General features: G+C 49.0%; 1 protein-coding gene across 4 annotated transcripts in view; it reads right to left on the reverse strand.

The window, feature by feature from the left end:
• LOC138525617 (cystathionine beta-synthase-like protein) overlaps positions 1-13,246 on the reverse strand; it is a 398,784-nt gene that overhangs the window by 13,905 nt on the left and 371,633 nt on the right. For all 4 annotated transcript variants that reach the window (XM_069635667.1, XM_069635666.1, XM_069635665.1 and 1 more), the window contains one exon: positions 6,235-6,319. In XM_069635667.1, coding sequence (XP_069491768.1) covers positions 6,235-6,319 — 85 coding nt within the window. The remainder of the gene's footprint in view (positions 1-6,234; positions 6,320-13,246) is intronic.

Here is a 13,246-nt window from a genome sequence, read left to right on the forward strand (position 1 = left end):
TGCACCAAAAATTGGTGCGTTTAAAATGAATGGGAAAATCCCATAGGAAATATTCTGGTGGAATATTTTGCGTGGTATCCACTGCCACCAGCCAGAAACTCGACAAGGGGGGACTGGACAGTGCCCCCTTGGAAACAGACCCAGGGGCAATCTAATTAACCCCTTCCAGTACTTCCACAATATGATGGTTTGTACTGGTTCTGTTCACAATTTAGGACTAGTAAAGCCAATGGTGACTTTACAGGCCCAGGGAGACAGTAGTCAGTCCCAGGGTATGGAGTCTATGTTTGGGGGTCACTATGACACCCCTGTGTTACTGCACTGAGGGTGCTGTGTAACACACATCCCAAAAACACATGAGACCCTATGGAATAAAGGACCCCATAGCCCATAAAACACATTACCAGTCAAAGGAATACCATAAATCATGTCCAAGACTGGGAGAAAAAGAGTCTCACTCTTAGCAGGAGAAAAAGATAAACCCCAAAAATCGAGCAAAGCTGCTGGGGGACTCACTAGGTTTGGGAAATTAGCCTTTTCAGAGAATTCTCCTTAACAAGCATCGAAGAAAGAAATTAATAACTGATCATCTTGGCCAAAAGGCCTTGTGTCGATGTTGGAACAGAGAGCCCCCGTGGGATTTAGTCTGTGCACCCTCTCCTCCTTAGAGGGACATATAGGAGGACAGAAATGGGTAACCTTTGCAGAGGAGAGGGGCTAACCCTCAAAGTAGCCAAGATAAGGAGGTCTAGAAGACAGATCCTGGGGCTCACTCCCTATCTTCGCTGAACCAGGAAACTATCTTTAAAGTCAGAAGTCTTAAGGGACACGAATGAAGAGGCTCTAATGGAAAGCGAGTTCAGAAAGTCAATAGCAGGTTAAGGGGCAATGCCAGAACCACAAAGTGACTGATATTCAACAATCAGAAGGATCATAAAGTGCCAACCCTGCTCTGGGGGTTTTGAACACAGATTGCAGCAAATGAATCTTTAACAGTACTTACCTGTAAACCTTGTCTAACCAACCGCAAAATAACAGTAGGGAAAGGGCATGACAAGGGTCCAAACCCCTCACTCGCCATCATCCTGTATACTTCCTCCACCTGCACCAACAGATGGCTTTAGTGGTAGGTCAAAGTGCAGAGAGCAGCCAGATCCTGTGGCCTAGCCTCCAGCAGGCACACATGAAGGTGGAGTGAGTTTGGGGGGCCGAGCAGGGAGGTTCAGATACAGTATCCATCTCCCTAACTGGGTCCGTAGATTTGGTCTCCAAAGGACGCATCGAGGTGGGCAGATGAGATCTCCACAACACAAGAGTATCACTGTGTCCATGGTGGACTCAAAAAACCTCCTTCCGAAGAGGGGACCAGCTCCACAGCTTCATTGGCCATAAGAGACGACAGATTGTCCAGGAGCATTGAATCCAGGAATCATGGTGGGTTCCACCAAAGGCTGATCAGTGGGTCTCCAGGTGAAGGGAAGGCAACAGCCGCCGTTCACCAACTTTAAGAGCCATGCATCTGGAGTAGTGGCTTGGCACTCTAGCACATGCTGAGAAACGCAGCCCCAACCAGCAAAGTGTGCGGGAGGATATCTCAAAGATTTAGCAGCAAAGGGGACCAAAGCGGTCGATCACTGGCCCTTCAACATGCCTCTGCCTCTACCCAGTTGTGTGCATCTCCTTTATACCTGCTTTGTGGCAATAAATTGTGTTGGACTGCAGGGAGGGGCAAAAGAAAAAACATCCTTGAAAGCATGGCCTTTGGCAGAAGAGGCGGTAAGTGGTGTAGCTTGTTGAGTGGCCAGGCCAGGCCTAGAGGTCTAGTCCCACTGACCTGCTGCACCTTTCCTGTCAGCACCACTTCCAAGAAATCTTCCCTAACCGCTGGGTGGTGGTCAGCGGTCTCAGGCACTACAGACCATTATACACGCATGAACGTAGCCAACACACAGGACAGATGAACGGCTTCAAGGGCCACATTGCCTGATGTGAAAACATGTTTGCTTATCCCATCCATGATCTTGATATCCATGTAAGGTAGAAGACGTCGTAAGAACTGGCCCGCCTGCTCCACCCGACTCTCTGGGGTCAATGTAGAGACAATACCACCTGGTCTCTTAGCAACGGTTTCTATTTCTTAGTCAGATCTCTAGCTATCGCTGGAATGGAGCCAGGGTAGATGCATGACATCTTTATTTCCAAGCATTGCTCCATAAAAGACCACATACAATACAACATTTAAAACATTTCACAGACATTCTATTTTACAGCAAACTCTTGCGAGGAGCGACAAAGAAGATTCTAAAAACCTATAAAAGTCCACTGCTACGGCTTTAGATGGATGGTAAGGAGAATATATAATGTAGTGCCTCTTTGCTCGACTTGCAGTTTAGTGCCTTAATAGCCGGCAATAAAAACTTTTTTCTTTGTTCATAAAAACGTGGGCAAAGGAACAGAACATGAATCATGTGGTAAATTCAAATCACGTTCCACGGAGAGCAAAGAAAGGGTTTCTGGTCAAGGTGAGGGCTGCCGCAAACCTCTTGCAACGTCAGAAGGCGGACAATCCTCAGGTGAAGCAGAACACACCTTATTCGTTTACGATGAAACCAACATATATGTTTTGCCTTAAACCCATTACATGAATAGTTAAAATAATTGGAGACGACCGGTTCTTCTTTTCTAGAAGGGTGTTTTGTCCTTATTAAGTTAATATGAGTTCTAGAAACAATTTCCAGAGCAGTGATAATACCCAATAAACCAAGGCTATCAAGTTTCTTCCAAGTGCATTTAGCCAGTTAATCTTTCTATGGATATCTGATGTCATCCACTCCTGCAAAGTTTCTTGGGTTAAGTGCGTCTCAGTTTGCGTCCATATTCTCGGCCAGAACAGCACCGGTTTTAGACTTACGTGTTCTGTTATGTAATCCAGGATTAATTCTGGATGGAGCAAATAAATAGAGGCGCTCCTAACAGCCCCCAAGATGCTGCACAAGAAATTCTCTTCTTTGAGCCGGAGTGATTTAGCAGAGCACCCGTCCTGCACTTCTGCGCCATAAGTGCATGCCGCTACTGGCTTTGCCCAGTAAATGCCCAGAGTAGGTTGGCACTTAAACCAGCCATCTCTCGGGGGCATCTACATAATGCGCCACAGGGCTGAGAAACATTGTGTGTGGTTTCAGTGGTCTAACCAACTTCCCCTATTGTTAAAAGTCACCCCTTGGTACGTGAATGTCTCCCTCCAATAAAGCTTTTGCAGGTAGACTCTGGATTTCTTTAAATATTTATTACCCATGTAATTTGCATAGGCATAAAATACATTCTGTAATGTTAGAGGGGTGCGAGCCGTCTCGGTGTGTCCTTTGTTGCTTTGTTTACTTCGGGTGCCAGACTACAATTAAACAGAATCGAAGCCAGAAGGCAGCCTTGTCTGACCCCCCCCACATAAGATATCAAAGGAAGGGGATAACTTTCAATCTAACCGCTGCTTTCAAGCCAGTATGCAGAGAAAGAAGCGATTTTAAAATGGGTGCTGGGAGGTATTGCGCAATACTTCTGGATTCACCCTGTGAAAAGCTCGGGAAAGATTCAGACATCTCAGGTAAACTGGCTTCCACATCCTTTCACACATCTGCGCACAAGCAGCCTAGGGTTTATAATGTGCTCTGCTGTGCCAAGCCCTGCCCTGAAGCCATAATGTTCTTCTGACACTATGCGAATTTCGCTAGCCCACTTAATTATGCGGGGATATAGGGGGCAAGGGTGTTGCCATACCGGAAGTCAAGGCAGGGTTAGCTCTTAGGCCTAATCTCAGTTAGATTGTACGCACCGCTGCCTTGGAGTGTGCTCCGAGGCCCAACGCTTTGACAACTTTCCGAGTGGTTTTGCGAAAGGCTGCATTCAGGGGTCTGCATGTGGAGGGAGGCTTGCTGCATGCTCAAATGCAGGGATGCGTCAAGAACGCTTTCAGCGGGTTCAGAATGTCATTGTTGTCCAATCGAAATTCCGGCAAACTAGTCTGATGTATAACCAGAGCAGAGGCTTTTTTGCCAAAGGGATGTAAATGGTCTTCGACAAATAACAGGCAAAAGTACCTGCCACTCCTGCTTCCAGCAGGCCTGTTCCCACTCCTGGTGTGGGAAGGTCTCGGAAGGATAGCTCAGGGGCAACACGCTCACCGTGAAAGCAAGACAACACAGAGTAACAGGTTGGATCCGCGTGGCCACGCTTAGAAACCTCTGGGTATAAATAGGCATGAGGCAGCAGGCCCAGCACTAACGCTAGCAGTCCAAGACAATGATGCCATCCTTAGAGCTGACAGACTAGATGCAGGAGGTGGTGGAGTAGCGATCATCGCCAAAACTAATCTCTCCATGAGAATTACCTCAACACCCAACGTTAACTCCTGTGAGTCACTATCCATTACACTACCTACCGCCAACTCCCAAACGCTAAACATCCATCTCCTTTATAGACCACCAGGCCCGATCAGCACCTTTAATGAAGACATTACTACTATTCTCTCTGAGAAGTTAAAAAACTCTTCACAAACCCTACTACTAGGAGATTTTAACCTAGGGTATGATGATATCAGTGATCACCAGGCTACTTCCGTAGCTAACATCCTGACAGAATCAGATTTCACACAGAAAGTGAATACTTCTACACATACCAAAAGGAGAACTCTCGATTGGATTGCCACTCACAAGTGCAACCTTTCCATCACATACATCTCCCCCCAAATATGGACGGGCCACCACCTAATCTCCTTAACTCTTAACATTAAAAGACCTAATGCACCAATTCCTCCTACCGCCCTACCTACTTTAACTGGAAACAAGAAAAATACCACAGCTGACAATATCTTACCCCATATCTTACCCCATATCCTACCCAATCTGAACTCCCTACTAGACCGTACTGACCCAGGCCTTCTAGTGGAGGAATTCAATAATGCTATGACGACCGCTCTTGACAGCATTGCACCGCTAAAACTCAGGAATAGCAAACCCAAAAAGCATCTCAACTCTTGGTTTACACCCCACCTAAAAAACCTAAAATTACAGAAGAGAAAATGTGAAACGGCATGGAACCTACATCCCACTATAGAAAATAAAACCAATCTAAATCGAATAAGTATTTCAACCCAATACAAAAAGGATATCATCCTGGCCAAACAAGAAACGTATAACAACAGAATTACACAAGCTAACTCCAGCATGAAGGAGCGCTTCCCTATTCTAAAAGAATTGGAAACCCCAATTGCAGTACAGGATGACTCTATTAAAGATAAAACTTGGTGCACAGACATACAGTTGGCACTAACTAATAACTTGCCAATCTCCAAAACAAAGTAGCCCTAAAGAAAGTTTTAGTATCAGCGCAAACTCAAACTACCACCAATATAACACTGAAATCTAAACCTAAAGAAAATACTCAATTCAACTTCTCGAAGGTCTCAGTTATTGAGGTAGAGAAAACGATTCTTGCGCTTAAACCATCCAATTGCAAAGGCGATCTCAAATCGGTTTCCCTCATCCACAAATGCTTAAACAATAAAGCCCCTCGTTACCTAACAGAACGATTTAGCAGAAAAAACTCCATCAGACCGTCAAGAATAGCCAACCCTAACTATCTCCAAGTGCCAATATTTAAACTGTCCACCATTGGAGGGTCCAGTTTCCCAGTTAGAGCAGCACAAATGTGGAACTCCCTACCACACACACACTCAGATCCGACCAAACGTTTATCAAATTCAGAAATAACACAATTACATGGCTTATAGAGAAAGATATGTAACCTACACTCTCTTACTGCACTAACTCAGCCCGTGTATGTATTGTATTTTGTTATAGATTTGCTAATATGTAAATGTTTGTTAATAATGACATGCTGTATACACAAGCATTCCCCTACTGCTGTTATATACTGTTTTGACCCTCATCTTGTAACACCGAGGAAACTTACCTTTGCTCTGTAACATCTGTAACTAAGCTGTACGTACTCTTTTCACCTGCGCCCTAATACTTCTGGGTCCGGCGCGCACAATAAATAAATAAACATAAAAAGCCAATTACAGTTACAAAAATTATGATGAAGGCTAAGACCAAAGAGGTCGGCAATACTGTGCAACTCTGGCTGCCCCGGTACTACCTGTGAAACAGCCCACTAGGTGCATCGTTGGAGAATCTACCCAGGGAGATCAAAGTACATTTCCTTTCACATCCCACTTACACTGGATCTGCTCGTGAACCACCAGCGCAAAGTGGTCCGTCTCCAGGATGCGCGAGAGCTTCCCCAGGTTGTCGTTCAGGCGAACCTGAAAGAGAAAAAAAGCAATGAAAAACAAACACTAAGACCAGTACAAATACTTGAACCAAACCATCCCCACCTCAACCTCCCTTTGATCACTAAATGTAACTCCCATGAACTAGTAATTCCACAACAGATGGCACATTGGATAAAAAGACTTGATTGACTCAAATAACATACTTCGGGCCCATCTTGAAGCGAGTTATATTAAAAAGAAGAAAATCAAAGCGCTGGTATCGATTTCAAAGAGGGGGGGGGGACTAATGCATGTGTGGATGGCTTTGTACGGAGAGGTGGGCAAAGGGGTACAGGGGTTCTTTGGGGGGTGGGGTGAATAGGTGGCAGAAACAAGGGAATGCCCGATTGGTGATGGTTCGGCAAGTCTCGGGTACAGTCAGATTGGTGATGGTGGGTTTTGTGTGTGTGTGTGTTGACAGGGTCATGGGTCTGTCCCTGTGAAGTGGGGCCATGAACCATGTGGGCGAGTTGAAGGGGACCCCCGTCGCCTGCTCCACAGAATGTGTGGAGCTGCGCATGTACCTTGGCACTGTTGTCTCTGTCCCAAAACCCATCAGTCCTGGTCATGGCCCTGGTCAGGTCTCTTTGTGGTTCCCAAGACCCAACAATTACCAGAATGCACCAGAGTCCTCGAAAACCTGGGTTTGATCGTGGTTCCAGGGAAGTGGCTCAAAAAAGAACTGGGACTACAAGTACCACAATGCACTAGGGCCGAACAGACAAAACACAGCCTGGAACAGTAGGAATGGAATAGGCTTCTCCATCAGAAGCTGAAGAGGGGACTGCACACATACCCCAAAGCCTCTGTAACATCTATAGGGGAGCAGTGGGGTGGTATGTAGCAGAGGAGAGGCAACCAGCAAGGAGCTCCCAGCACTAGGGAAGACCAGGGAACAATCAACAAAACCTTTGTTGGAAAAGATGTACTTGATCCAGGATGGGAAGAGCAAACAAACGACCCCCTGTGACCACATGGATCTCATGGCAACAATGGAGGCAGAAAAGGGGGCGGGCTACAGGTCTAAAACTTCCAGGGTAAGAACCTCCAGGGGATAGCTTAGCCAAAGAGTGGCCCCGAATAGCCAATGGGAGCAGAGGGCAGCTTTTAGGCAGGAAGCCAGCAATCGGTTGAGAGCAAGAGGTGCACGGGTGAGGTCAGAGAGCAGATGAAGAAGGACTAAAAGATTAGAGAGAAGTGTGTAAGAGCTTAAGGAGGACGTGGAGGAGTTTGGAGGGTTTACGGAGAGAAGAGGTAAGGGTTTGGGAGAGACAAAGGGGTATGAATTGGATTTGAGCGATGGTGTGGTTGGAGGCAATTCTGGAGGGAAAATCAGAGGAGGGTTTAGAATAGGAGAGAAGAGAGGGAAGTGAGAGGCATGATGGTGAATGAGAGTAAAGGCAGGGCATTATTGGTAGGAATGATATTTGGAGGGAAGTGGATAGGATCAGAAGGGAGTTGGGGGGCAGAGACAGGACACCGACTCAAGATCAATCAGGAAACACAGTGTACTGAGATGGGAGGGACCAGGCAGGATCGTTTGGCGGGTGGGCATAGCAGAAGGGGGATGGGGGAGAGATCCGTTGGTGGGTGGAGACAGGAGAAAGGTGAGGCAGTGGTAAGACCAGGAGACAGTGCAGAGAGGAGTGACGACAGACGGGCTAGTGAAGAAACGGCGGCCATCAAGAGGGATGGGCACCAGGACCAGCAGACGACCCCTCCTGGTCGTGTAGCAAGTCCCTGAGGGAGCCCGAGAGAGGCGGCTCTGGCCTTTAGGCCCTGGGATAGATCAGACAGTAGGGCTACCCTACTCCAGTGCTTTGCCACTAGACCCTGTTAGAGTAAAGAGCTTGGGAGAAGGGAGCACCCTCAAAGGCGGCAGGAGATGTGCACAAGACCCAAAGTGCCTGTATTTGTACAGTTTGATCATGAAAACTCAAAACACAGAGCTTTTTTGTCTTGTGTCTGAGCATTGTGACTAGCGTGACGACATGGCTAACAGAAGGGTCTCAGATTTTGGGTTCTTCTTAAAGAAAATACTTTAAGCAGGTGTAACCAAAGAGGGTTTAGGTAATCAAGCAAAGTGTTCAAAACGTAAATGATTTAGAAGTCCATCCCTGTATGAATGACGCAAACTGAAGGTGTATGTCACAAATGAAGTAAAAAGGTTCGCCAAAGTACTAAACCACCTAAAGTAAACTCGCCTGTCACAACTAATCCTTCAACTTGAAAGTGAGTTGTCAGACTAACTCAATCAAAAAGTGCAATGAAGACAATAAACCTTCCCTTGGGTGAAAGGTATGGAGGGTAGAATATCTAACGTACAGTCCAGCCCTAAATACCAAACGTCCAACAGTTCAAAAGATCTTCTCTTACGGTTTCCTTAGACAAACAATAGGGCCGTTTATGCGCTGCAATCTAGCTGGGACCTGTAGTGGTCTTCTAGGTGCAGGACCTCTTGGGCGAGGGATCAGCTGGGACATGTAGTGGTCTTCTAGGTGCGTGGGGATCAGCTGGGACCTGTAGTGGTCTTCTAGGTGCAGGACCTCTAGGGCGAGGGATCAGCTGGGTCCTGTAGTCGTCTTCTAGGTGCAGGACCTCTTGGGCGAGGGATCAGCTGGGACCTGTAGTGGTCTTCTAGGTGCAGGACCTCTTGGGCGAGGGATCAGCTGGGACCTGTAGTGGTCTTCTAGGTGCGTGGGGATCAGCTGGGACCTGTAGTGGTCTTCTAGATGCAGGACCTCTTGGGCGAGGGATCAGCTGGGACCTGTAGTGGTCTTCTAGGTGCAGGACCTCTTGGGCAGGGATCAGCTGGGACCTGTAGTGGTCTTCTAGGTGCAGGACCTCTTGGGCGAGGGATCAGCTGGGACCTGTAGTGGTCTTCTAGGTGCAGGACCTCTTGGGCGAGGGATCAGCTGGGTCCTGTAGTGGTCTTCTAGGTGCAGGACCTCTTGGGCGAGGGATCAGCTGGGACCTGTAGTGGTCTTCTAGGTGCGTGGGGATCAGCTGGGACCTGTAGTGGTCTTCTAGATGCAGGACCTCTTGGGTGAGGGATCAGCTGGGACCTGTAGTGGTCTTCTAGGTGCAGGACCTCTTGGGCGAGGGATCAGCTGGGACCTGTAGTGGTCTTCTAGGTGCAGGACCTCTTGGGCGAGGGATCAGCTGGGACCTGTAGTGGTCTTCTAGGTGCAGGACCTCTTGGGCGAGGGATCAGCTGGGTCCTGTAGTGGTCTTCTAGGTGCAGGACCTCTTGGGCGAGGGATCAGCTGGGACCTGTAGTGGTCTTCTAGGTGCGTGGGGATCAGCTGGGACCTGTAGTGGTCTTCTAGATGCAGGACCTCTTGGGCGAGGGATCAGCTGGGTCCTGTAGTGGTCTTCTAGGTGCAGGACCTCTTGGGCGAGGGATCAGCTGGGTCCTGTAGTGGTCTTCTATGTGCAGGACCTCTTGGGCGAGGGATCAGCTGGGACCTGTAGTGGTCTTCTAGGTGCGTGGGGATCAGCTGGGACCTGTAGTGGTCTTCTAGGTGCAGGACCTCTTGGGCGAGGGATCAGCTGGGTCCTGTAGTCGTCTTCTAGGTGCAGGACCTCTTGGGCGAGGGATCAGCTGGGACCTGTAGTGGTCTTCTAGGTGCAGGACCTCTTGGGCGAGGGATCAGCTGGGACCTGTAGTGGTCTTCTAGGTGCGTGGGGATCAGCTGGGACCTGTAGTGGTCTTCTAGGTGCAGGACCTCTTGGGCGAGGGATCAGCTGGGACCTGTAGTGGTCTTCTAGGTGCAGGACCTCTTGGGCGAGGGATCAGCTGGGTCCTGTAGTGGTCTTCTAGGTGCAGGACCTCTTGGGCGAGGGATCAGCTGGGACATGTAGTGGTCTTCTAGGTGCAGGACCTCTTGGGCGAGGGATCAGCTGGGACCTGTAGTGGTCTTCTAGGTGCGTGGGGATCAGCTGGGACCTGTAGTGGTCTTCTAGATGCAGGACCTCTTGGGCGAGGGATCAGCTGGGACCTGTAGTGGTCTTCTAGGTGCAGGACCTCTTGGGCGAGGGATCAGCTGGGACCTGTAGTGGTCTTCTAGGTGCAGGACCTCTTGGGCGAGGGATCAGCTGGGTCCTGTAGTGGTCTTCTAGGTGCAGGACCTCTTGGGCGAGGGATCAGCTGGGACCTGTAGTGGTCTTCTAGGTGCAGGACCTCTTGGGCGAGGGATCAGCTGGGTCCTGTAGTGGTCTTCTAGGTGCAGGACCTCTTGGGCGAGGGATCAGCTGGGACCTGTAGTGGTCTTCTAGGTGCGTGGGGATCAGCTGGGACCTGTAGTGGTCTTCTAGGTGCAGGACCTCTTGGGCGAGGGATCAGCTGGGTCCTGTAGTGGTCTTCTAGGTGCAGGACCTCTTGGGCGAGGGATCAGCTGGGTCCTGTAGTGGTCTTCTAGGTGCATGACCTCTTGGGCGAGGGATCAGCTGGGACCTGTAGTGGTCTTCTAGGTGTGTGGGGATCAGCTGGGACCTGTGCTTTAATTCTCTATCTCTGGCCTTCAGATGATTTGTCCCTCTCCCGGCGTAACTCCGCTTTCCTAAACGAGTCTATAGTCATTACATTCCTTCTCACTTTCATCTTTGCCGCTCATGTCCTCAGGGGACCTGGATTGTTGCCCCTCTCCTCTTCAGGGGATCTTTGCTTTTGCCCCTTTTCCTCTCAGGGGTCCTGCTTCTGTCCTGGTCTCTCTCTAGCAGGATCTAAGCAGACTTTACCTTAGCCTCTTCCAAGTCTTCTCAGGCGGCTCAGCTCTTTCACCTTTCAGGCTGCAGGGGTACTCTCCTTCTTCCCCCCCCAGTTAACTGTCCCGCTACTCGCGCAGGTCGGATCTTCCATTCCTTTGGCTTAGGTGGGCAGTAGGGATACTCACCTTCTTCCCCTGGGTTAGTCAGTTTCCTGAGCCTCTTCTTAGGCAGGTCACCTCTTCCATCCCGTTCTGGCTTAGATGGGCTGGAGGAGTACTCTCCTTCCCCCGGGTCAGCTAGTCTCCTTAGCCTCTTCTTAGGCTTCTCAGGCATGTTGGCTCTTCCACCCTTTCCGGCTTAGGTGGGAATGCAGGGGTACTCTCCTCCTTCCCCCGGGTCAGCTAGTCTCCTTAGCTGCTCCTTAGGCTTCTCGGGCATGTTGGCTCTTCCACCCTTTCCGGCTTAGGTGGGGATGCAGGGGTACTCTCCTTCTTCCCTCGGATCAGCTAGTTTCCTTAGCCTCTTCTTAAGCTTCTCAGGCATGTTGGCTCTCCTACCCTTTCCGGTTTAGGTGGGGATGCAGGGGTACTCTCCTACTTACCGCTGGGTCAATCAGTTTCCTCTAGACTCACCAGGCAGCTTCCAGGCATTACATTCTCCAGTGTAGGTTAGGCTCCTTAACACAGGCACCAACTCCCCCTTCGGGGTACAGCTCCTCTTCATGCAGCAGCATCTGGGGAGAAGTACAGGGAACCTGTCCCTGACCGACACTTTCAGGATAAGCAGGCTCTGCTTTTATAGCCAGACTTCTCCTCATCCTGTTGGCTGCTGATTGGTGGAAAGCCCTGCTTACAGGATTGGCTGGCAGGGTGTTAGAACTCTGGTTCTCATGTTCTATGCTCTCCTTCTATTGATCAGTTGGGCTTCTATAGTTCAATTGTGGTTTCACTTATTTGTTTTATGCATTCTTGTTTTATCCTGTGCTCATTTTAAATATTATTTGTCTGATCCTTGAGGCTCAGGTTTTTTATTAATTTAAGTACCCCTTACATTTCTCCCGGTTTCTCTATGGGGATTTGAACCCAGCTCCTCCCATTGGCTATATGGTGTTTCAAACATCTGGGACTTGTACTGGCGCTGTCGAAGTAAAAGGCTAGGGCCTTTCCTCTGAAGTCCTGCACCACCTTTTTGTCAGCGTTTCGCATCCAATTCCATCCCCTAGTGCTGGGTACTCCGCTAATCCGGCTCCCAGTGTTCTAGGGCAAGCGTGCTCAGGGGTAGCTGCCCTGGTGTTCCTTCACGTGTCATGAGCTGCGCCACAGCTGTCACCCGTCCTGCTCCTATGGGCAGTGCCACAATCTCCAGAAGGCAGTGCTGGGTAAGTCTCTTGTGGGGATTGCGCCACGACGATTCATCAGAGCACCATGTCACAGTATGGACGGGATTTATGAAGTGCATGCCTAGCAGGGAAGAAAGAGCGTTGTACTTTGGGGAGTCACCGGGGGGTTGTAGATATGATGCAGGGGTATCGGAGGTTGCTGGGATGGGTAGGGGTAGCACGGCCAGTGTTTAGTAGAGCAATACACGATTGCAGATTGCTGAGTTGTTATGTCAGATGTAGGCCTACTGCTCAAACAAAACAACTCAAATTTTATTTTGCTCTTTTTTGGCTCACATTTTTAACCACGGAAGTCTGGGTTAGGGAGGACCCCATCGCAGTCCCTCCAATACCCCTCCACACCCCGCCAATATTGCTTGACCCCAACCCACCATCTACATTTTGGTGATCAAATTTGAGCTAAATAAATAAAAGGGAAAAATACAAGCAGTCTTTGGTCGAGCAATAGACCCACTTCAATTCTTTCAAGAGCAGGGATTTCAGATCCTTCCTGATGTGTAGGACGAAAAGAGTGGCCGGTCTGATCTGCTTTGATAACTCATTCCAGAGGGAAGAGTGGCCGGTCTGATCTGCTTTCATAACTCATTCCAGAGGGAAGAGTGGCCGGTCTGATCTGCTTTGATAACTCATTCCAGAGGGAAGACTGGCCTGTCTGATCTGCTTTCATAACTCATTCCAGAGGGAAGAGTGGCCGGTCTGATCTGCTTTGATGACTTATTCTAGAGGGAAGACTGGCCTGTCTGATCTGCTTTCATAACTCATTCCAGAGGGAAGAGTGGCCGGTCTGATCTGCTTTGATAACTCATTCC

Source organism: Ambystoma mexicanum, chromosome 7p, assembly GCF_040938575.1.
Source record: "Ambystoma mexicanum isolate Mex_15411 chromosome 7p, UKY_AmexF1_1, whole genome shotgun sequence".
Lineage (NCBI taxonomy): Eukaryota > Metazoa > Chordata > Amphibia > Caudata > Ambystomatidae > Ambystoma > Ambystoma mexicanum.